The sequence below is a fragment of the Hyaena hyaena genome, unplaced genomic scaffold (assembly GCF_003009895.1).
Source record: "Hyaena hyaena isolate Hyena2069 unplaced genomic scaffold, ASM300989v1 scaffold_347, whole genome shotgun sequence".
NCBI classification, from domain to species: domain Eukaryota; kingdom Metazoa; phylum Chordata; class Mammalia; order Carnivora; family Hyaenidae; genus Hyaena; species Hyaena hyaena.
In genome coordinates, this window is record NW_024080979.1 from 1532331 (window position 1) to 1557225 (window position 24895).

The following is a 24895-nucleotide window of genomic DNA, read 5'->3' on the forward strand; positions in this document are numbered from 1 at the left end:
GGAGGCATAAACTGTTTATTTTACGAGATTTCACAAGATAGACTAAGTAGGGAGTCTAAATTGCAGTATACCCTGGGTTGTCCATAAAATCCATGCAGTTCTATTTTTTTTTAATTGTAGTGAAACATGTGAGCACTACCCTCCTAAATTTTAAAGTGCATTATACAGTATTCCTCCAGCTTTTATTTCTCACAGCTGCCTGGTCTTGCTAAAGTTTCCTCCTTTAAGTCTTGTGCAAAACAGTTTAGCAGTTGTGGACTCTACATAAATTTACCAAGTATATTCTTGCTTAGAATATACCAAAAACTGTCAGATTTTATGTTCTGCCACGTAGCACTGATCCTTAACGCAAGGTCTCCTTCAAGAACCCTGTAGTTGCAGGGCGTCTGGGTGGCTCAGTTGGTTGAGCATCCCACTCTTGATTTCAGCTCAGGTCATGATCTCCACAAACCTGAGAACTGAGCCCCACTTCGGGACGTTTGCATTTGCACTTGGGATTCTCTCCCTTGCTCTCTCTGCCCCTCTCCCACCTGTGGGTGGGACCACTCTTCTCAAATTAATGTTAAAAAAAAACACAAAACTGTAGTTGCTTATCACAGAGACACCACTATCGAGAAGGTACAGTGTCTATCTAACATCTTTGGGGAATGTCTTACTGTATTAGACCAGTGAATTTTGCCAGGTGTATAGCAGTGTGGCTGTAGTACAGATAGGCTCTTTTTTTACATTTTGATTCAAGTCTTGGGCCTACTAAGGCTCAATATACTAACTCCAGCACTTTCCCTCAACTTGTAATCCCTTAGCATTAACCAAAGTAATAAAAGAGTTGTAAATTTTAGTCATAAACAGATGGAGAATTAGACTGGTTTAATAAATTTAGAAGATATAAAATCTGAGCCTGAACATCTTAGATAAATAACAAAGCCTTTGTGAAATATGTTTTTCTATGGAAAGGCCACAGTTTCCATATAGCACACTTCATTTTGGCTGTGTTCCTTTACAATACAGTACAACTTAAAGAATTTTAAAAACTGGGGCACCTGGGTGGCTCAGTCTGTTCAGTGTTCAACTTTAGCTCAGGTCATGATATCACGGTTAGTGAGTTCAAGCCCCGCGTCAGCTCAGAGCCTGGAGCCTGCTTCAGATTCTCTGTTCCCTTTCTCTCTCTGCCCCTGCCCCACTCACACTCTCTCTGTGTGTCTCAGAAATAAACATTAAAATTTTTAAAAAAATTTTTAAAACAATTTGCATTTTTGCAGATTATTTGGTTTTCTGGCTGTCTACCTCTGTAGATATTTTCCATCTGATTCTTCAAAATCTACATGCTGAGATGTGGAGTCCAACCATGGAAATAATTCCAAGCAAGCATGATATATTTGCCTCTAAGCCAGTGGTTCTTAAAATCTAGATCCTGGGTCGCCCTGCATCAGAATTATCTGTGATGCCTATTGTTTATAAAGTTCAGATGCCTGACAAACCTACCACATCAAAAATCAGATCATTTTTGTATTTTGAAAAAGTAACTATAATCAAAAGAAATGTTTCTTTTTTGAGATACTGAAACTGCAATGGAGAGCTGGTCTCCTCTTTTAAAGTCAATAAGGAATGATCCCATAATATTAATGGGATGTTTTATGAAACCCCAATCAGTATTTTAATAAGCCTTTAAGAAGGAAAAACAATAGGTCATTGCATAAACAGTTGTAAAGAGGAATGTATTTTGAGCAATCATGGGGGTTTTTTGCTTTTTAGGGAGCTTTGAATTTATAGTGGAATTCTACAGGGAAGAGGGGGAGAAAATGCTGTATTGAGCTGCACACAGAAAAATTGCATCATATCCGAGATTTAATAGTCTCTCCCCTCTCTATTCCTCTTAAACAGGAAAACTGTGATTAAAAGTAATTGAATATAAAAATATTAATTGTAAGAGAGGAGAGGATAACAACACTCTTAACATTGGGGGTGGGGGGATTTGCTTGGCCCAATGGGTTAAAATTAACTCAAGACAATTTTTTTTGTAAAAGGAAGTTATCTATTTGCATATAGTAGGTTCAACATAAACTGATACTGTAATCCAAATGACCATTTGTTGACAGGCTTAAAAATGTTTCTACCAAGTTACTACCTTGTGAACCCAACGATAAAACTCAGAAATAGTCCAGGGTAATCCAGGAACAAAAATCAGGTTCTTTGTACCTTAAAGAATAAAGCTTTAGAGAGGCGCCAGGGTGGCTGAGTTGGTTAAGCACCAATTTCAGCTCAATTCATGATCTCAGGGTTCCTAGTTTGAGCCCCGCTTGGGGATCTGTGCTGACAGCTCAGAGCTGGAACCTGCTTTGAATTCTGTCTCCCCCTCTCGTGCTTGCGCTCTCTCAAAAACAAAAACCTACATTAAAATTTTTTTTAATTAAAAAAAAGTGGTCAAAGCTTTAAACTCCCTCCAAGTATGGATTAGGACAGTGATTAGAATCCTTTTTGGGGTGGTTTTGTGGAACCAAATTATTTGCACTGAAGAAACACCATCTGATTCCCAATAGAGGAAGGAAGATAGTTAAAGGCAACATGACCAGCCTGATTTCTGCGGTAGAACCATTTCCCAAAACACTTTTAATGGCTAACATTATAAGCTTCATGTGTTTGGTTGAAGCTCCCAGAAAAGAACCTTTACATGAGATAGTTACAGAGATTGCTTCGCTTTCCCCGAACTACACAAATTCTTGAGTTTTGTGCCTAAAGACTGCTTTTGGACAGCCCCTTAAAACCTAGAAATCCTTGCTCTGTTTTAAATGTTTATTACATATTGCACACACAACTCAACCAACGGTCATCTGGTTAGCAACCCTTTGCCCGGTATTAAAGTTCTGAGAGTAAACTAAGTTAATGAGCACTGTGACCAATGGTACTTGAGCACCCTATTCAGTTGGAGGTACACTGTCATTCTAGCTTCCGGCTGAACAATCCCTTCTTTTACGGAGAAACAAGCACACTTAAAAGTGGCCGAGATGAGAAGTCAGTGAGGAATTTTTCTTTAGTAAGAAACACCAAGAAAAAACTTAAGTGCGTTTCAAACATTCTGAACAGTCGAAAAGAGAGGGGATCCGTAACCCAGTTTTGACCGTTTGTGGAAGTAGCCTCTAGTCCTATACACAATAGGTAATTGGCTTACCGTGACCAGGGACACACCTAAGACCCCCTTAAGGGCCCACCACCCACTTTACATTTGAGAAACCTCTTGAGACCTCTCGCTCTCTCAGTGGTGTGGTTTTTTTTACTCTCGTGAATTCTACCAAGCCCTCCAGACATTTGCCCCGCGTCTGGAAGAGCGAGTTGTGGGTGTCTGGCAGTAGATGCAAACTGTGGCTTGGCCGCAGTCCCAAACGAGTCCGGACCCGGCGTTTGTGTCGCGGCAGCGGACTCGCCCGCGCTCTAAAGGGCGTAGCCCGGAAACTTCCTGCGTCACCGGAGCGCCACCCTCCCGGCGGGGGAGGGGCCGCCGGGCAAAGCCCGCCCGTGCCTCGCCCTGCGGTTCCCCCCGGAAAGCGGCTCTCCGTCTCCGGGGCTAGGTAGGAGTCCCGAGGGCCCAGCCGGCCTACGGCCTTTAGTACTGCGGGAACCGAGGAGGAAAAAGGGTCGCCGGAGACGCGCCATCTCGGAAGAGCGCCAGAAACGCACTTCCGTCGCGGCCGAGCGCCCGGGCGTTGCTGGATTGCTTCTGCCAGGCCCTTTTCCGCGCCCCGCTTTCTGCGGCCTCTTGGGTCCAGGGCTTTAAGCTTTTTCGGTATTCGGGGCCTCATTTGACTTCTTTCTCTCTATCCCCTCTGCTCGTCTCTTCCTACAAAAAATAGTATAGTGTCACTTCCGGCTTTCACCTGCTCGTCGGCCGTGACGCACTTGCTCAGGCCCTGGGCCGGGGGCAGCCGCCATCTTTCGGAAATGCTGGTAGCGGCCAATGCCGCCATTGTCCCGTATGCCCAGAGGAAAGGAGTGTCCGTATTGCTGATGCTCTGCTGGGGAAGGTGGGAGCAACAGAAGTCCTACGGTGCAACTGACACGTCTATGAGTTCTGACCTCCCCACACTCCTTAAGCTACTGTGTCCCAAGTTGAAAAGGACTTTGTGAGCTTTTTCTTATTTGTTGGCGGATCAAATTAATGCATACAAAGCCCTTAAGGACAGTATCTGGAATAGAGTAGTATCTGGCATAAAAGTTAAGTAAAAATAAGGAAGAGCTGTGAGGGCTTATTGAGCATGTTTTCTCAAGCCACGTTAGTTGTGTTCGGTATGTAGACTGCTTTTGATTCTTCAGCCCCACAGGAATGGCCTTCCAGCACCTGAAAGCGGATGTTTGATAACTCCTGAGTTTGCTTGCTATCTCCTGGGCAGCGCTTCATGCTCCTAGTTCTTAAGAAAGTTTCTACTTTTACTTGACTTGCCTGTTGTTGCAGCACTTTGTAGTGAATGAATATTCTGTAGGTATGGTAGACAAGCCTTGGTTTGATTGTTGCATCACGTGGATGTAAAGATAGACTATTCTCTTCCCAGGTATTTTAGGCCACTGCCTGACAGCAGGCCATAATGCTTCCCTACACTTGATCCTCACTATTTGGAACCAAGTATAAAGAATTTTGGTGGTAATTTATAAGGGAATGAAAGAATTAAACATACCAAAGAGTGAGTTATCCCTACAAAAAATAGAGAAACTCCACAAACCGGACTCATTGGTGATCCACTGAGGCTTGAGATGTTGAGGAATACTTAGAACTCTTCCCTTCCAGGCTTGAGTTGCTAACTTAATTTTCTGGTTGGTGTCTGTAGTCCCTGTAGGACTCTTAAATTTTTGCCCCTTCAAACTCTAAGCAACCCATACCTCAAACTGAATAATACTTTCAAACACCACAATTCACACTGTGGAGTGAAATTATCTGATCCCAAAGTCAGGTGAACAGCTCGAAGTTCCTTATACTTCAGAACATTTAATTTGTATGTAAGTTACACTACAATAACAAAAACCAAAATGGATGACTACACCTAATGGTATAGAAAAGTTATTTTGTAAACTGTTACTTAGCGGTCTATTCTTTTAGCTATCACCTCAATTTTCAAAGGACATGATATCAGTTTGATAAATCAAGAAATATAAATATTAATTAGATATCTGGAGTTACCTCTAAAAGATATTGCCTCTCAAGTTTGAGGTGGAAGATGGTGTCTTCCTTTTCATTTTAAGCTCTTGGATATGGATTTTTTCTTTTAAAAATATATGCATGTTTTACTCTGCTAAATTTTAAAAGAATAAAAATTACAGTGATGTATATTTTAAGATGTATTTTCATCTTGATTAACCTATCCTTTCCAAGTATACTCTTTCCCTTCACCACTCAGCAGTTAGAGCAAACAACTAGCTGAAAGATACTTTAAATTTCTTTTTTAATGTTTTATTTATTTCTCAGAGAGAAAGAGACAGCTGGAACAGGGGAGGGTCAGAGAGAGGGAGACACGGAATCCCAAACAGGCTCCAGACTCTGAGCTAGCTGTCAGCACAGAGCCCGACCCGGGGCTCAAACCCACGAACCTCCAGATCATGACCTGAGCTGAAGTCGGATGCTTAACTGACTGAGCCACCCAGGCGCCCCTGAAAGATACTTTTTAAATAACAGCTTCAAGTAGAAACACATTGTGAATTGCTTAATATAAAGCAGGAGTCTTTTTTTTTTTCTTTTTTCTTTTCTTTTTTTTTTTTTTTTTGGTTGAGGAATGAAAACACAACTTCTTATCATGAAGTGCGTCATACTCTTTGGGATGTTCTTTTGGCTTGAAGCTGTTACTGATTATATATCTTGTAGCACTGTGGGAACTGCAGGACTAAAACAGTTTCAAAGTCAGCTTTTGTATTTGGCGCCCTCTAGTGCATCGTTTTTAATGACAAAAGCCAGGTTATACTTGCTAAGCTGTAGCTGGAAAATGTGATTTTCCGTTCTCCCTGTGGCACCTGGTTGGCTTACTCAGTAGAGTGTGCAGCTCTTGATCCTGGGGTTGTGAGTTTGAGCCCCACGTTGGGCAAAGTGACTACATTAAAAATAAATAGAAAATAAATTGAATTACAGTGTGATTGAATTCGGTTTTCATGACATCCTAAGAGATTTATCCCTCTCTGTCCCTAAACTAACTTCCTAGCCACAACACTCTAACTAGTCTGTGACCTTGCACCAGATGCTTAATTTCCAGACTTCAGTTTCCTCATCTGTAGAGTAACGGTGACAATCACAAGAACTATATATGGTACCTCTGAGGACTAAGTGAGCCCTTACATGTCATGTGGATGCCCTGTACATAGGAGGACCTCAATAATTTCTAGCTTTAGAAAATATATATAAATAGATCCAGGCAATACTAAACATGCTTGGAGAGAGTATTCAACCTTGACTCATCTGTTAGAATCTCCTAATTTGGAAATGTGAAGAATGTTAAAAGAGCACTGTGAAAATAAGAGCCTAGGTATGACTCTAATTTCTGGTCTCATTTTACTGAAACCATTCCTGCCAGTTCTCAAGTCTGGAAACATTTTTCGCATCCTTCATGGTGCCTATAATTACACACCCTTAAAAATATTTGTTTTAATGTTCAAGGTAAGTGGTTATATGGTAAATCTTAGAAAATGTAAGATGTAGAGAGAGAGATAATAATCTAAAAATTGGGAGATTTGGATTCAGACTTAAAGCTGGAAGCTCCAAATTCCTTTTTTCTGGATTAGTTTCTGAACAAGCTGTGGACAGTATTTATATGATTTGTTTACAAGTCTGAGAGAATAATTGATGCTACTGAACCCATGTGAATCGGGATTTGCAGATCAGTGAGAGTAGTAGGTTCCAGAATGCTCATCCGTTCTCAATTAATTCCAGCTTTGCTTACACAAAATTTATTTCCTCCAAGGCACCTGGCTGCTCAATCAGAGCGTGCAATTCCTGATCTCTGGGTCATGAGTTTGAGCCCCACACTGGGTATAGAGATTACCAAAAAAACAAAAAAGAACCAAACAAAAAAAAACTTTAAAAATTTTTTTCTGTCTTCTGACACAGTCGGATAGTTTCTCTTTCCAGACATTCTAGGAGACCACCTGTAGTTCTTTTCCTGCATTGACATAGATTTTAATTTTTTTTATGTTTTATTTATTTGTGAGAGAGACAGCATTAGCAAGGGAGGGTCAGAGAGGGAGGGAGGTACAGAATCTGAAACAGGCTTCAGGCTCTGAGCTGGCTGTCAGCACAGAGCCCAATGCGGGGCTCGAACCCACGAACCTGAACCATGAGATCATGACCTGTGCTGAAGTCAGACGTTTAACCCACTGAACCACCCAGGTGCCCCGACAGACATGGATTTTGATGCTTAACCTCTCTACCTCCTGAGTTCCCCCAAGAGCCTGACTACCTGTCTGGGGCTTTTGTTTGGTTTTGCATATATTAAAGGTCACCAGGCTGGGCTCCCTGGATGGCTAATTGGTTGAGTTCAGCTCAGACAGTTCATAGGTGGTTAGTGGGTTTCATGAGTTTTGTGAGCCCCATGTTGGGCTCTGTGCTGACAGCCTGGAGACTGCTTCGACTTCTCTTCCTCTCTCCCTGCCCCTCCCCTATTCACATCCCCCACCCCCACCCCCCACGCCGGTCTGTCTCTCTCAAAAATAAATATGAAAAATTTTTTTAATAAAATAAATGTCACCATGCTATTTTTCCTCTGGATCTCTTATTGTTTCTCCTTCCCTTCCACTGCCTCCATGCTAAACCAGATTAATTTTCTTCATGAACAGCAACCAGCTAGTCATTAATTTGAGCCTCTGTTATAAGCTTGGATACTTTTAGGAGTACTTGACATACATTACTTCTGACTCCCACAACCTCAATCCAGTAGAGGGTATTAAGTGTTAGAGCCAGACTTCCAACCTGAGTCAGCTTCTAGAGCCCCTGGCCTGAACATCACATCAGAAGCACTTTCCAGAAAGGGAGAACTGTGAGTTATGCAACTTCAGAAGTGCAAGGAGACTCTTGTAACTGCCTTCAGGCACTAAGACCTCAGTTATGAGGCTTCTTCCTTTTCAACAATGCCCACCTATCTAGCCCTGCCCTATTAATTATTAGGACCCAGGATGGCTCACATAGGCTTGGCACCTTGCAGTTTTCCATGGTTGACCCATGGGGTTTCTCATTGTCTCTTCCAGAAAATATTTTGCATTCATCATGCACTAAACCCCCAAGCTGGGGCATCAAGTTCTTTTCTGGCAGGGATTGCAGCTGCTATTATTTACCCCACCCCCCAGGGGTTATACTGCAAATCCCAAGCCTTACAGCTGGGAACACGGAGATCTGGCTTTGCAAGCATATAAGAGGAATCTTGACAAAGAGGGAGGGGTGTTCACACACTGGCCTTCCTGGTCACAGTGCATTAGGCAAAGAGTTCTTCCCACCAGAGGTTGTGCTGTGGAGGCAAAGGCATGGTTTGGGACGCCAAAACCACATTCAACAGCCCTTCCATCAGGCGGGCCTTCCACCATTTGGGCTCATTCATGTAAGCCAAGCATGTGGTCTCCTAATTGCTTTTCGTCTCTTTAACCCTCCCCCTCTTCCCCCAACCCGCCCTTGTCCTTAAACGATTTCCCAGGTTCACACCTTAACCTCATTATAGGATCCCAGTGAATGCCAAGGCTTGTGTCGGTGGAAGATTATAAATCAAAGCCACAGACACTGCTGGGGGGGGGGGGGGGGGGGGGGGTGCGCGCTCCAGAGGATTCAAGGGCCGCAACTTGAAAACAAATGAGCCTCTTTCATCCCAGTGGAATTTTTGTTGTTTTCTAAAGCCTGCTGTTCCAGCAGGACACTTCACCAGAAGCTATGGTTTCTGGAACGTTTAGAAACCAGAAGCACTGAGTGTGTCCATATGTGTGTTCTCTCCAAGAGTTTCAACAAAACTGGGGGCCTAAAGAAGTTCGATTATTTAAACAAGCTTCAATTCCTCCCACAGAAAAATTGGTTTTCTGTTGGAAAAGCAGCTGAAGCACAGCATCAAGCATCATTTTCTTGGTACCTCAGAAATTTCAGGAAATAACAGAAGTGGTCAGGTTTGAAAGATCTGATTAACTGTAACTTAAGAAAAATTAAATCTTGTCAGTTCTATCCCTAGACAGAATTCCAAAGGGACTTCAATTCCCTGTTCATTTACATTTGGTTTTACCAGGCATTCTGGTAGCTAACATTTTTATATGGGTGTGTCTGGGGTTCTGGGAATTTACCATTGTTTACAGCAAATAACAAAGCTACTCAGTGAAGATGCTGACGGGGCTGGAATGCTGTCCAATGACTTTTCCAGCCTCTGGACTAACTCTGCTGCTTCAGGGCTGCAAACAAACTGGGACTTCACCTCAGAGGAAGGTTTAAATCCTGACGCTGCTGTGTGAGTTTTAGATTCCTCCTTTTTGAACACCAGGAAAAATTAAATACCAAGTGTCTTGACCACGGTTAGCATCAGAGGGTAACTTTGGAAGTTGTGAAGGAATTCTAAGATACATCTAGCATTTCATGAGTAGACTGGGGCTGCTAATTCACTTGGGTTTAGGAGAGCTTCATCGACCTCTCTTTAAGTTACGACATTCTGGTTATAGATTATTAAGAGGTGCAGCATGACCCAGGAAGGTCACAGACTGTGGCTGGAGTCCAGGCCCTGAGCAACACCGCTCAGAAGGGAAGCCTATTTTGTGTTCCTAAGAATAATTTACCATATCGCTGGAGAGGCTACCTAGCAAGGTGACTTGTTGAGGCAGCCCTCCTACATAAATCCCTTGGCACCACATGCACAAATTCTGAATTGTGTAGGGGGAGAGCCCAAGTATACATGGTCTACTGTAAATGCTAGATCAATTTCCATGGCTTTTTCACCATCCTTACAAGCAGGTCTTGTCTGGATGAAAGACTCACTCTTGATCACTGAGGTAGAATTGGACACTTGCTCCCATAAACACAGAAAGCTTGACTAACTCAGTTGTGTGCTCTTTCCAGACAGCACATTTGTTTTCAGGCCAGAAAGGTGGAGCACGGTTCTAGTAAATGAGGTCCGGTATTACTTGGGATATGAGTTCAACAACTAACAAAGAGATGCCAAAATGCAGCGGCAGTTCAGCTGTGTCAGGGGCCCAGTTTCCGTTTCTCTCATTGTGCTGCCACTCCCAATACATGCCTTCTGCTTCGTAGTCCAAAATAGCAGCTCCAGCTCACATCTACATTCCTGCAGGAAGGGAGACAGCGTTATTCTCTAAGGGCAACAAACTGGATGGTGTATACATCAACTTCTACTCCCAGCTTAAGCCATATCAAGCTGCAAGGGGAGCTGGGAAACTGGGGTGATCATGTATCTGGCTAAAAATTCTGTTACTAGGTAAGAAAAGTACAGAGTAGAGAATGTCTAGCAGATACGAGTCAGCAGGAATTTTATGAATTAGCCTCCTTATGAATCACTATACAGTACACCTGAAACTAGTACTATACTGCATGTTAACTGGAACTTAAAAAAAAAAAACTTGAGAGGAAAAAAAAAATTAGCATCCTTAGACTCTAACCACTAGTGATAAGGATGTCAGGAATCTGAAGTCTTTCCCGATAGACTTGCCTGATACAAATGTAGATACTGAATCTCAGGGTGGGAATTTATATTACATGATGGTGGTAATGATACATGATCTATCATTATGTATCATTAAGTGGCCGACTTCAGCTCAGATCATGATCTCAAGGTTTGTGAGTTTGAGCCCCACGTCAGGCTCTGAGCTGACAGCTTGGAGCCTGGAGCCTGCTTCAGATTCTGTGCCTCCCTCTCCCCCTGCCCCTCCCCTTCTAATGCTGTCTCTCAAAAATAAATAAATGTTAAAATTTTTAAGTTAAAAAAAATATTCTTGGGTATTTGAAGTTGGGTGCCCTCTACAATAAGACAGACATGTACCCTGTTCCCCCCACCCACTCACCCAGAGTGGAATCTAATGGGTGATGCTTATCAAAATCTTTTGAGGACTGTCAGCTGGGAAACATCAAGGATTACTATCAAGGAGTGTCTACTAATCAAAGTGTTCCTTGGCCCTTCACACCTCTGCCAAGGCCAAAGTGGAGGAAGAGGTAGAAGATAAAGCTGTCAGATGAGAGGAGATAAAGCTGTCAGATGAGAGGATGTGGTCTGGCCTGGGCAGGTTGTCATTTTGTTATCTACCTCTCCTCCAAACCAAACCACCAAACCGAATACCATACCAAATCAGCATTTTTTAGTTACACCTACTCTTCTTTGCTCCACCTTCTGACAGGGAAGTAGGAAAAATAAGAGATTTACAGAAGTTGGTAAAAACTAGTATCAGAAGGCAGAGTCCCATTTCTAGATCCAAGAAAAACTTCCTGTTTTGTTAAGACCCTTCTTAGGAGCGGAAACTAGCTCACTCAAATGGAAACCACAATGAATAATTTCACTGATTTGTACCGTATGTTAAGCAAGCCTAAAATCCCAAGAGGAGGTTGTGAATAAGAAGAGAAACTACCAGAAGGGAACTGTCAGATGTCAACCCCCACTGACTAGGGCTCCTCCTCACTTCCTCTTTCACCAGTCCCTGAAGAACAGTGACCGACAATGGCGCGGAATGACTTTGGGGAGTACATGACGCAAAGGCAGTCTGGCAAAGCCTCAGGGCCTTGTTCAAGAATTGCTTAACTCTGATGGCTCATCCTCTCTCCAGATGGAGTTTCTTTTTCTACCAAAAAGATCTAGAAGAGCAGCTTAATTAGCCTAGCCTATGCCGCAATTAACAGATGAAGTCCAGAATCTTAGCTTAACATAGTAAAATGTATTCTTGCTTTCCTTACATGACGGATGTGCATTGGTGGTGGAGACTGTGGGATCCTCCTAAGAACTCTGGCTGACAGAGGCTCTGACATTAGGAGCTGTAGCACTGGGTACGGGTCTCCAGCGTCCTGGCAAGAGAAGACGAGACATGGGGAATTCACACGTGTTCTTCTGTGCTTCTGCCTAGAAGGGCCCTGTGTCACTTCTGTCTTAGTGGCTGGACAGAACAAAGTCCGGAGGGGCTGGGATAGATGGAAAAATACATATGCTAAATAAATGCCTCTGCCCTAGCAGCACTTTAAAGCTAAGTGCATGCTACAACATGTAACGGCGGCTCAGAATCCCACACCATGAAAAGATCTTGTGAATCCAGATCTGCTGAAAGGTCTCATCTACACGTCTCTCTTCTTAAAAACTTCCTGAGTCTAACAGGCAGCTCTCTGGTCAAACACAACCTGCCCCATTTAAGGTGAGTTCTACATAATGGTTTTACCTCAACCCACCCCCCCTGCCACCCTCCTCCCATTTTTTTTTATTTCCCTAATTAGCTAGCCTCATAGTGTTGTTGGGAGACTGACAGAGCTTGGCGTCCCTGGTCCATCACTGGACTCAAAGCAGAGTTTTTAAAAATCATGCGATTTTAAACTGTTCAGATTCCATGAAAATGACCACATAAAGCTGGAAGACTGTTCTCTGAAACACTGTTGACCACACTGTTCAAAATGTACTAAGATTCAAGCCTACTCTTGCCGTTGACTCACGTCTGACTCTTGCCCAATGTTTTTATGCCAAGGGAGGATGCTCTGGATTCACCATCATTATCAATCCTATAGACCTACAGGCTGCACACACATGCATTCTCATGAATGAACTTGTATGCCCTTGCCAGGAAGGGCAAGAAGTTAAGTGATAGCAGGTCCAGGACTTGAATTTCTTTGCCCTCTCCCCCTTGCTCCTTGCTCTGGGGACCTTCTGCAATCCACCAGAAAGGCAGGAAGAAGAGCAAAGGAAATACAGCTCAGCTCGGGAGGCAGACTGACTTCACAGGGTGGTTCTCCGCCTGTTTGTTTTACTTGGCCTGCTCGCGAGCTGTTTCGGGATTTAGGCGGTTCTCCAGCCACCAGGCCCTTTCCAGACCTGCTTTTGCCTTGGAATGACACACGTCCTCCCATCCAATGTAGCAATTGTAAATTCCTGCCTGGGGAGCAGCAATTGCTTTGAATTACACACTATTTGAATAAACCAGTATGGGATTAACAAGGCCTCTTTGTTCTACAATCCTTTACTGAAACTTGCTATGGCGATTTCTGTGACACTGTATTTCCCTGCCTAGCATCGGACTCTGCAAAGGAAACCTTTCCCACACTTTAATTGGCCCTTTTTAGTTGTATGTAATAAAAACCTCTGGTTACCATTTTACCAGCAACCCTGAACAGGAGGAAATAATACTGCCAGGTTTTCTTGGTTCACTTTTTTCTCTTCCTTCTCTTTGGCATGTCTGCTGGAATTCCACAATTTTAAGTTCCTTAGGTTAGTGAACTTAAATATTGCTTCATGACTGCTGTGTACACATGCAAATACATACACTATATACACAGGATTTAGGGTTCTCTCTTTTACATCATGTGTATATGTTATTTTTTAAAATTGACCTCAGGAGGGGCACCTGGCTGGCTCAGTCAGTGAAGAATCTTGATTTAGGAGTCATGAGTGTGTTGGGTGTGGAGATTACTTAAAAATAAAATCTTTAAAAATAAGAAAATAAAGGGACACCTGGGTGGCTCTGTCAGTTAGGTGTCCAACTCTCAGTTTCAGCTCAGGTCATAATCTCATGGTTCGTAGGATCAGGCTCACCTGAGGCTCTGTGCCATCAGCCTGACAGCACGGAACCTGCTTGGGATTCTCTCTCTCTGCCCCTCCCCCCTCACAGCCTCTTCCTCTCTCTCTTTCTCTCTCTCAAAATAAATAAACATTTTAAAAAATAGGGGCACCTGGGTGGCTCAGTTGAGTGTCAGACTTCGGCTCGGGTCATGATCTTGCTGTTCGTGGGTTCGAGCCCCACATTGGGCTCTGTGCTGGCAGCTAGCTCAGAGCCTGGAGCCTGCTTCAGATTCTGTGTCTCCCTCTCCCTCTGACCCTCCCCTGCGCTCTCACACGCTCTCTCTCACGTGTGCTCTCTCTCTCAGAAATAAATAAAACATTTAAAACAATAAAAAATAAAAATAAACTAGACCTCAGGAGCACAGAATGAAAATCTATAATCATCTCTGGTTTATGACCCACTCTTACCATTGGTCTGGAAATGCCATTGTAAACATATTTTCATGATAACTCAAGGAAACCATTTACATTTACTCTAGTCCATTAAAATACACACACACTCACACACACACTTCTTGCTCATTCACTTTGTACTCAATAACCAAGAATAAATCAACCAATGTTTACTTTATAACAAAAATTATTCGTTAATGGAACCAAAAGAGAATGTTTTTATAATGAAAGGTGGTACTCATAAAAGTGTTGAGCCCACAATATGATTTATCTACAAAATAAGCCTTTATAAAAGCTTCTGACTCAGTGAATGTAAAACCAATAAATCAGCTAGAACAGAGTCTTTTCTAGCTGGTTTTAGGCCAGTACAATCTAATAAAGCTCACAAAGAAAGCCAGCTTAAAGCCAAAATTACTACTGAGAACATTTTATATTCTGTTAATAGGTGGTAATAAAAGTAAAACTATGCAAATGCTGAATGAAAATTTTAATTACTTATTTATATAAAATTTTAGACCCATATAACTATGACTCAAAAAAACACTTTTTTTTAAGATTTTAGTCCTAAGTAGTCTCTACACCCAACATGGGGCTTCAACCTGAAACTCCAAGATCAAGAGTCACCCACTCCACCAACTGAGCCAGCCAGGTGCCCCAACAGCACATTTTCAAAATGGGCTTTGATGAGATTCACTAAGTAATCATCTTTCCCATTGGCTCCCAAACCATCTTCTCAGATCTTGTACCTATATTGAAATTTTGGTGCCAAAAGGAAGTTGGATGCTATTTCAGATATAGTTATAAGAAGTATGATAGGAGCGCCTGGATGGTTCAGTGGGTTAAATCGCCGACTCTTGATTTGGGCTCAGGTCACAAAATCATGGTTGGGAGATTGAGCTCCAAGTGGGGGGCTCCATGCTGGGTGGGGAGCCTGCTTAAGATTCTTCCTCTCCCTCTGCCCCTACCCTCTTAAAAAAATAAGCTAAAATTTAATTGGAAAAAGAAGAGTGATAAGTTATTCTTCTGATCACCAGAGGACCATGAAGTCAACTTTAAAAAGCAAGCCTGTAATCCACAATGAAAGGAATAACCTGTAAGTGGGGCAGCTGGGTGGCTCAGTCGGTTAAGCATCCAACTTCAGCTCAGGTCATGATCTCACGGTTCGTGGGTTCGAGCCCTGCGTCAGGCTGAACTCTTGCTCAGAGCCTGGAGCCTGCTTCGGATTCGGTGTCGCATTCTCTCTGTGTCCCTTCCCACTCACACTCTGTCTCGCTCTCTCAAAAATAAATAAATGTAAAAAAAATTTTTTTAAGGAATAATCTGTAAGTATTTTAATCTATAAACTATGAGCCATTTTCTCCAATTTTTCAAACTTCAGACTTCTTTGAAGCCTTTCCTCTTGGAAAAAAAATAAAAAGAGGGCTGTCTGGGTGGCTCAGTGAGTTAAGTGTCCAACTCTTAATTTCTGCTCAGGTCATGATCTCACAGTTTTGAGGGTCGAGTTGTGTGTTAGGCTCTGCACTGACAGTGGGGAGGAGACTGCTTGGGATTCTCCCTCTCTCTGCCCCTCCCCACCTCTCAAAATAAGTAAACATTTTTAAAAAATAAAAATAAATGGTGTGCTACTGTTAATTCCATCAGCAAAGAGAGCAAATTCCTTTACAGAACTCATTTCAGAGTTGAGGCATGGATGAATCCTGTGACACACAACTGAAGTTAAGGAAGCCTTATATGGACACTTGGTGCAAAGGCAGCAGAAACAACAAGCTTAATAAGCTCAAAGCAGAGACCAAAATCATGCAGGGATTTGTACAGGAGCAGTAGATACTTGGAACTGTACCATAAAGAGGTGTTCAATGAAAATCTTACAAGCAAGTAAAAAACCAGAAGTTTAGAAAAACTGCCACCTATCTCAGATATAGATCCCCATCCCTTCCTTGTGAGTAGAGCATGCCTACAAATGACAGGAAATTTGCAGTATAAACTTAGAGACTTCTGGCAACACAGTTTATAACAGGGTTCAAGTATTCAAGGTTGTTCTAAATTAAAAGAAACAAATGAGTCCCAGTTTAAGCCTGAAACATTTTAAATTTGGTGAATGATTTGGGAAAATTCCATGAGATCTGCAGGCCAAGTAATTTTACTTCTTACGTTCAAGCCTTTGCATTTCGTTTTTCTCCAGCAGTTAAGAAAAACAGGCAGGAGCTCTCTTCCAAGAACAAACCAGGTTTGATAAGAGATACCACATGTTTTTCTTAAGATAGTTAGGAAGAGTCTTTGTATTCTAAGTTCAAGCCCTTATCATTGTTGGGGAATATTCTTGCTCCTATATCCCTCAGACACTGGCGCACTGACCCAGTGGTCTCCCTGGCCATCAGATGACCACATTGCGTGGAGCTGCGCTCTGAGTGCTGGAGTCCCTGGTGGCCAGAACTGGCTGGGCTGGTAATGATCTCCTGAGCTACAGCAGGGATCTGAGAGCTCACAAGGTCTCCTACATCACAACCTTTTCTCTCCTTCCTTCCTTTATTCAACAGCCACCTTGTGCCTCAGTTTTCCTCATTAGGACTGAAGACGTGCACCTTTAGCTGGGGTTTAATTACCCTGTCTTGCTCTTTGCCAGCTTTTCTTTCCACCCTTCTTGCTGGGACTGTTGGAGTAAGTCAAATGCTCAAGAGCCCTGACTTTGATCCACCATCTAGATATGATTATTCTCTGCTTGCTTTGTCCCCTGGAGTTACTGATAATTGCCTGAACCTGGTCTTAGTTTGCCTTCTCTACTGAACCCACCGGATTATCTTTTCCAGAACCAGGTTAGCCAAGCTAGTTCCCCCTTCCTCCCTCTTCCCACCTGCTGACGCTTAAAATGTTGAGAACAGTAATTAATGATAGTTAGGAGCTTAGCCTCTCTCAAACGGTCTTAGGTGCTTAATGTATTTCAATTTATTTAGTAGTGACTAGAACACTTGGAAAAGTGGATGCTGGAAGAGGTTATCAATTATTCATTCAAGGTCACCCATGGAGTAAATAACACAGCTAGAATCTGAACCTAGATCCTTCTGATGCCAGGTATATTTCTGTTTCCAGTCCTAACATAGAGGCTTCTTCCCCACACCAAGCAATTGTCAGCCAACAACTAGATGTCCTATAATCCAACTCAGTTCTGATGTAATCTACTTGGAAATCTCACAGGTTAAGGATTCAGTCCTGCAAGAATGCTCTCTCCCAACCCCTGTGCCCTACCACCTTCTGATGACAATCACAAGCAAATACAGGTTGTCACTTGTGCTTCCAGCCAACTACATGTGGTTTGGAAGTTCCAACTACCCCCTCCTTGTGTTCCATTAATTTGCTAGCGTGGCTCACACAATTCAAAAAAACATTTTACTTACCATATTTCGCCTTACTATGTAACTCAGGAATAGCTGGACAGAAGAGACACATAGGGCAAGTATGGGGAAAGGATGCAGACAGTCCAGACCCTCTCTGAGCACAGCACTCCCCTCAAAACTCCACCTTCTTAGCCAGAAGCTCTCTGAATCTCATCCTTTTGGGTTTTTATGGAGGCTTCGTTACTTAAGCATGATCGATTACATCATTGGCCTCTGGTGATTGAACTCAATTCCAGCCCCTCTCCCCACCCCTTACAACAAGGGTGTGTGGGACTGAAAGTTCCAACTCTCTAATTGCTTGCTTGGTTGGTTCTGACAACCAAACCCCAGCCTTAGGTAGGGATCCCAAAGTCACCACATTAACATAACAAGACACCCTTCTAGATCTTACAGGGGGGTTAGGAGTACTGCACCAGGAATGAGGTCAAAGACCAAATATATATATTTCTTACTGTGAATTGCAGTATCACACAAGCTAAGTACTCTTAAACATGAGCCAAGTGTTGTCAATATTCACTTTGCCTCCACGTCCGTTCCCAGACACTATGTTTGGGGTGGGAGCTTGGAGGCGGGCCGGGGAGGGGGGCTCTCGGGCTGTGCAGAATCTCAACTCTGCTGCCTCCCAGCAATAGAATGGAAAGGATGGATCATTGCTCTACCTCTCCCACCCATGCTTCCGCTGCTCCAGCTGGCTCCACTGCTGGTAGACAGGGCTCAGTGGCAATGATCGAACTTCACACCTGAGTGTGTCACCCATCAGTTCTGAGCCTGTGCGGGTTGCCCTGGGATCTAGGAAGCCCCATATCTTAGGGTTCTGGCCTAGGCCTTTAGTTGTCCTATTGATATCTGAAGCTTAGAGAAGTGAAGTAACTTGTCCCACATCACACAGCTAGTTAATGGGTGGGCCAGGACTGGGATGGAAACAAGGAAAGAGTCCGATTTCACAGCAGAGCTGATAGCAAGGTAGACGGCTTGAATGTGTGACTTTCGTCTCTGTGTTTTAATCTCTGACGTGAAGCAGCAAAGGAGACCTAACTGAAAGGATGATGAGGCACCTGGATGACTCAGTAGCTTAAGCATCTGATTCTTGATTTGGGCTCAGGTCATGATCTCATGGTTCTTGAGTTCAAGCCCCACATCCAGCTCAGTGGTGACAATGTGGGTCCTACTTGGTATTTTCTCTCCCTCTTTCTCTCTCTGCCCCTCCCCTATTCTCTCTCTCTCTCTCTCTCTCTCTCTCACAGAAATAATAAAAAAAAGTTAATAAAAAATAAAACGATGGCAAATGTTGCTTACAAGGCACAAGCTGTTCTACAGGAATTGCTGCTATGACACATCTTTGGCTAGGACTTAGTGAGTCCATTACTGCTCAGGAAACCAGCAAGGTATTCATAGAAGTATTCACACATAGTGATCTAATTCATACAACACCAATAAGAGTAGCAACTTTAATTGAGCATTTACTACACACCAGCACCTACTCTAAAGTAAGCATTTTATATGTATGAACTTTTCCAATCCACCTTAATCACCCTATCAACCCTAACCCTATCAGCCTCATTTTACAGATAAGGAAGCTGAATCAAGTAACTTGCTCAAGATCACACAGCTAGGAAGAGGCAGAAATAAGACCTGGAGACATACATATTTGGTCTACTTGTAGCGTCTACACTCCCAACCCCTGCATCAGACTGGTTTTCATGGGATATGGGGAATGGAAGTTTTTGAAGACACTCAGAAAGACATGGAGATTTGAATTTTTGGATTCAGGGAGAAGAGCAAGAACCAGTGATCACATATCCATATTCCTAGGTTCAAAGCTTACCTACCCACTAACAGATCATGTATGAGCTTGATAGCCTCCAGTTAGCTTTTCAGAGCTTTTTCACTTTGCTTTGCTTTTTTCGCAGTTAGAAAACTGTTATCTAGCCCCATGTGGTTTCTGGGCCACTCTCAGAGTGCTATAAAGTCACCTCAATTCCTAGGTGAAGGTTCAGAGAGATAAGGTGCACACACAGAAACAGAGAAGGAATCAAATAAAACTACCAATAAAATAAAAGTTTGGCAATTTTCAGATCTTGTTGCATAACTCCTTGGTTGGGAAGAAATGTCCAAAAATCAACAAAAGGGGGAAAACAGGATGTTAAAAAGCACTTTTATTATGTTTTTAGACATTTATTGCCAGACTTTCTCTGCCAAAAAATAACATGCTTCCTCCCTCCAATCTACACAATTTGGGGTTTGCTGGAAATTTTGTGGGATTTTTTTGGAATAAAACCTAAGTTCCCACCAAGTTCATTTTCAAAAAGAATGTCCCAGAAATGAACAAGCACAGGGAATGAGACTCCCAGATGGAAAACGTGGTCCTGTCATCCCCACCATGAGTGACACGTCCCGTAAAGCTCTGGCCCAGGGACCGACACCTACCAGGGAACCAGTGCACACACAGTGATTGCAGGTCTCCTGCTGAAGGTCTCTGTCCCGCGGGCTGGGGATGCAAAATGACACCGGATCGTGAAGATGGGGGAGGGGTCTGGAACCAGGAGCCACACAAAGCTGGGCTCCAGTCCTGAACTCCCCAGCTTCTAGTGGTGTGACCTCTCTGAACCTTCCAGTCCTCATCTGTGAAATGAGCGCTAGAATACCATCCTGCCTGATTGGCAGGAGGAGGGCTAAATGAGATGTTGTGTGTACACTGCTCAGCACAGTGTCTAGAGGTAGTAGCTTAAGCCCTTCCACGTGGGAGCAGACCGGATAGAGCCAATGACTGTCAGGAGCAGAGAGGGAAGAAGCAAGACTGAGGGCCGAGCAGAGTGATTAAGAGGGTCCATGAGGGAGAGGAAGGGAAGGAGGAGCAAAACCAGGAAAGAAGGATTTAATTGTTTCACAAGCACCAATTCCCCCATATTAATTTCTGTTGTGCTTAACACCTAGTCTGGATCGTATTTCTTGCATAAAGGACATACTATGGTCCCTAGCCCCGAAGTCTGCCTTTCAATTAAGCACCACCCTTTCAAACATTAAAAGCATAGCAAAGGGATTATATATTATTATTACTGAATGATGGCAATTTTTTTCCATTTTTGAAGCATTGATTTTTCCCCCCTCCCAAATTTTTTGTTCCCATTGTCCCATCTCCCCATTCTGAAGAACTCACCCATTCCTTGTTCATACCTAAGGGATGGGGACTGAGACCAGAAAGCACAGAATTGTGGAGTTTCAAAGCCCACGTCAATGGTTCTGCAAGTGCAGCATCAGAGTCACCCCGGTGTCACCAGGGTCCTTGTTAGAAAGGCAAATTCTTGGGACCCACCCAGACCCGGCAGTCTGTGTCCTAACAAGCCCTCTCAGGAGATCTGGGGTGTAGGCAGCCTTTGAAAACAGTCTTGGTCTTGGCCTTCGGTGGACCGAAGAGCACTGACAGGCAACAGATTTTTGTAGGAGATCGCATCAAGAGTGGGAGCAAAACTCCGCACCTGGCAGGCGCCTGGTGAGGACTCCACCTCACAGCAACCAGGCTTTCTCCATTGCCCGGTGGGCATGACAAACTGTTGGGTTTCTGTCCTCTCTATTCCATTTGCATAAGCCCTCCTTGAAACATGCTTGATGTCACCAGCCTTTGAGAAGTGGGTGGGGCCCTGGACCTCTAGTGGCACGAGACGTGGTGGAGAGAGAGTGGAGACTGGAGAGCATTGGATCTTGAGTGCAGGGGAGCACAAGTTTACTCCCGAGCCAGGGCAAGGGTGACACCTCAGTGACAACCACTACTTGTGTTGGAAATTCATTAGCAATGAATATCCATTCCTGCCTCTTCCTGCGGTGCCTTTCTGTGTTTCAGAGGCTGGAAAGCTTAAAACTACATCTCCCAGACTCCTTTGTAGTTGTGGATGTGCAATTTCCTGATTGTGCAAGTGTCAGAAGAGAGAATTAGGCGGAGGCCATCAGCCATCTTTTCTAGGCTTGCTGGTCAGGTTTCCTGATCCCAACTTCCACATTTCTTGAGTACAGCAACACCAGTGTGTTCATGGGCTCTGTAGTTCCAGCGGCGGCCTCTAGATCCTTCACCCTCCTAATGTGGGTAGAGGTTGTAGCTCCTGGGAAGAGCGAGTGCAAGTCAGTTCTTTGGTTTTCAGGTGGGCATTCCAGAAGCCTCAGGCTAGATGACTGTTCCTTCGGTACTTCCAACTGTTTTGCAAGCATGAACTTCCCTGTAATAATTTCCCTTGTGCTTAAAACCAATTTTTTTTTAAGTTTATTTATTGAGAGAGTCGGGTAGGGGCAGAGAGGGGGACAGAGAATCCCAAGAATGCTCCTCGCTGTCAGCGCAGAGCCTGATGCGGGGCTTGAACCCACAAATGGGGAGATCAAGACCTGAGCCAAAATCAAAGAGTCAGCCATTTAACCGACTAGGGTACCCAGGTGCCCCGAGTTAGAACCTATTCTTAAACTAAGAACATACTATTCCAAAAAGAAGAAAGAAAAAGTCTGCCTTTACATTTAACTGAAGAGTCAGGACCGTTGAACAGAAACGCTTATGATTCCAGAAAACCATGCCATGTGCCAAAGGAGCAGTGTGGACAGTGCATGTCTCAGACGCTCAGAGGTGAGAGCATTCACCATCCCAACCCTGGTTAGGCTTGAGGGCAAGAGGGAACTTGAAGGAAATGTCTCAAAGACCAAGCCACGTGCTTCCTGGCTGATGTTCCTGTTTCACTTGGCCTTGGCCTTTGCATTGCTCTCTGCTGCCCCATTTCCTCCTCCACACCTTCTCTTGTGTAACACTGTTCATGGGGAGCTCCTATCCCTTTGTCCTAAATATCAAGCCCCTTTCTCGTTCCACTTTTTTTTTTTCACCAGCATGAGTCTTGTTTCAGAGTATACATGTGTCTGTCTGTATGTTTCAAAGAACTTTATAGTTTGTAGGAAGAGTAATCAAGTGAATGTTAAGCATGTTGACTGCCAAGCATGATCTTGTGTGCATGAGGACTCTCGAGAACTGCTGTTACTTGTTAGGGAAGCTTCAAGAGCCAGCTTCTGCCAGCCGAGGTGGCTCCTGAGGCTGAACGTGGACATATCTATTGTTGTCTTTGCCTAACAAGAAGTTGATTAGCTATGTCCACAAAGAACAGAAATTTGAAGCAACCCCTTCCAAGCCTGGAGAGCCAACCTGGGACTGACCCCCCGCCCAGGAGAAGCACTTTTTATATGAAGACCGGGCAGGCAGGGCTTGCTTTGGGATGTTAGTAAGCCCACGTTTCTCCAAGATCCATAAGCCATGGGCACGTCAACAGACACGGGTCTCCTAACCCCCTCTTCAAGCTGGAGACTCACATGCTTCTCACATGGCTCTCTCACCAGCTATGCTCTCACTAAATTGCCACACGGAGGCCTCACCTCCTACTCAAGAAGCTCCTTTCCCTGGTTGGAAGTCTTTCAGTCTCCTTTTGGTGAGATCAGAGCAATATTTTCTTTCTGCTCCAAGTGTCCCTCCTGAAGCCAGAGAAGTATGGGCCTGTATTAGTCAGGGTTCTCCAGAAAACAGGATAGGACACATATATATATAGAAATTTATTTTCAGGAATGTGCTCATGCCATTGTGGAGGCTTTGCAAGCCCAGAATCTGAAGGGGGAAGCCAGCAGGTTGGAGACTCAGGAAACAGTTACAGTTCGAATGTAAAGGCTCTGCCAGCAAGCCGAGAAGAGCCAGTATTGCAAATGAAGGCAATCTGCTGGTAGAATTCCCTCTTACACAGAGAAGGCCTGTTCTAGTCAGGCCTTCGACTGCTTGGATGAGGCCCATCCACATTATGGAAGGCAATCTGCTTTATTCAAAGCCCACTGACTTAATGTATATTCCATCCAAAAACACCCTCACAGAAACACCCAGAAAAAAATTTAACCAACTCTCTGGGCCCTGTGAGTTGACACACCATAGGGCTTTGTTACTAAGTGATGGGAGAAATGTCGCACGTTCTCGTGCTCTACAGTCACCTCACTACAGGTGTTTCCCCCCTCCTCCTACAAGCATCGCCATCCTCCCAATCTGCTATGGTTTCCCTTGGGGGTCGGGGATGGAGGAGTGAAGTGGAAGAGAGGTGCTGGGCTAGAAGTTAGAGAAATATTGGGCTCAAAATGAGCTCTTCTCAGGAATTCCCCAGTCTGTATGTTCGGGCCAAGCTAGAGAACTCTTTTTTCCCCCAGGATTCCTTCCATAGCAACGTTCCATGTCCAGGTCAGGAGAAGACATTTTTTCCAGCCTGTACCAACACCTTCCCCTGGAGCTCAGGTCTAGCCAACCATTGTCTCTCTAAAGAGCCAGTCTCCAGCCGGCCACCTCCACTAGCTGCCGGCACTTCTCCAGAACTTCCTGAATCCCTGTGTGCGGCTGAGTTGTGCTACAGTGACATCAGTCATGTTACTGTGGATCAAAAACAAGGGTAAGCTGTAACCAAGGCCTTTGTAGGTTTTGACTTAACTGTTGCTCACTAACTGTAATGCAACCATAAAAGGGCCCCAGACAGAAACTGTGTATACAGTAAGGGCAGACAGGATAAGAGCCTAGACTCTTCTCCTTCACTGGGACAAGTTCAAGTACACACCCAGCTCAGTGTTGCCTGTGCATTTAAAAATAGCCTCTTTATTGAGATAAAATCCACATTTGTATACAATTCACACATTTAAAATGTATGACTCAGCCATTTTCAGTATATTCATAGAGTTGTGTAACCATCACCACAAACAATTTTAGAGCATTTGATCACTCCCCAAAGAAACACCGTATCCATAAAAAGCCACTCTCATCTCCCCACCCCTACTTCCCCAGACCCCAGGCAATTGCTAATCTACTTTCTGTCTTCTGTCCACAGTTACATATTCTGGACACTTCATAAAAATGGAGTCATAAAATATGTGCTTCTGACTCGTTCTTATAAAGGTAAAATAAGCTTAGATGTTGTCATGACAACAAGATTACCAGACCAAGCATTCACTTCTGAGGGATACTGGTCACACTGCTAAACTTAAGTGAATTAGGCAAAAAAGCATCTATGCAGGAAGAAAGACAGAAAGCCTGGGTTTCTAGCAACACTAAGCATATAGAAATTCTGGATTCTGTGTCAATTTGACTTACGATTCAAAGAGTTCCCAAGAGGCTTTTAGTGGACAAGGCATAAGAGCACATTCAACAGTTCTGTCTGGAAGGCCAGCAGGCAAATTTCCAGCTGCACCTCTGCACCTTTAAGATGTGTCTCTTAGGAAAGTACCTCCCTTACCACTCACAGCTGTCTTCCCAACGGGAATAAGTGAGTATCAAACAGGCATTTTTTTTTAAAAAATGTTTATTTATTTTTTAGAGAGAGAGAGAGAATCCCA

General features: G+C 43.7%; 1 protein-coding gene and 1 long non-coding RNA gene across 3 annotated transcripts in view; one reads left to right on the forward strand and one right to left on the reverse strand.

The window, feature by feature from the left end:
- LOC120243574 overlaps nucleotides 1–24541 on the forward strand; it is a 49924-nt gene extending 25383 nt beyond the window's left edge. The window contains exons 3-4 of the mRNA XM_039249782.1: nucleotides 23726–23961; nucleotides 24391–24541. Of these exons, the coding sequence (XP_039105713.1) occupies nucleotides 23726–23961; nucleotides 24391–24541 (387 nt within the window). The remainder of the gene's footprint in view (nucleotides 1–23725; nucleotides 23962–24390) is intronic.
- On the reverse strand, nucleotides 10028–23007 carry LOC120243589. Of its 2 annotated transcripts, none has more exons than XR_005531344.1 (3): nucleotides 22919–23007; nucleotides 11879–11986; nucleotides 10028–10265 (listed from the first exon to the last, which is right to left on the reverse strand). It is a non-coding gene; the product is annotated as an uncharacterized LOC120243589 (long non-coding RNA). The 2 variants fall into 2 exon arrangements; XR_005531343.1 differs by having other exon boundaries at nucleotides 11879–12100.
- Nucleotides 24542–24895: the final 354 nt, after the last annotated feature.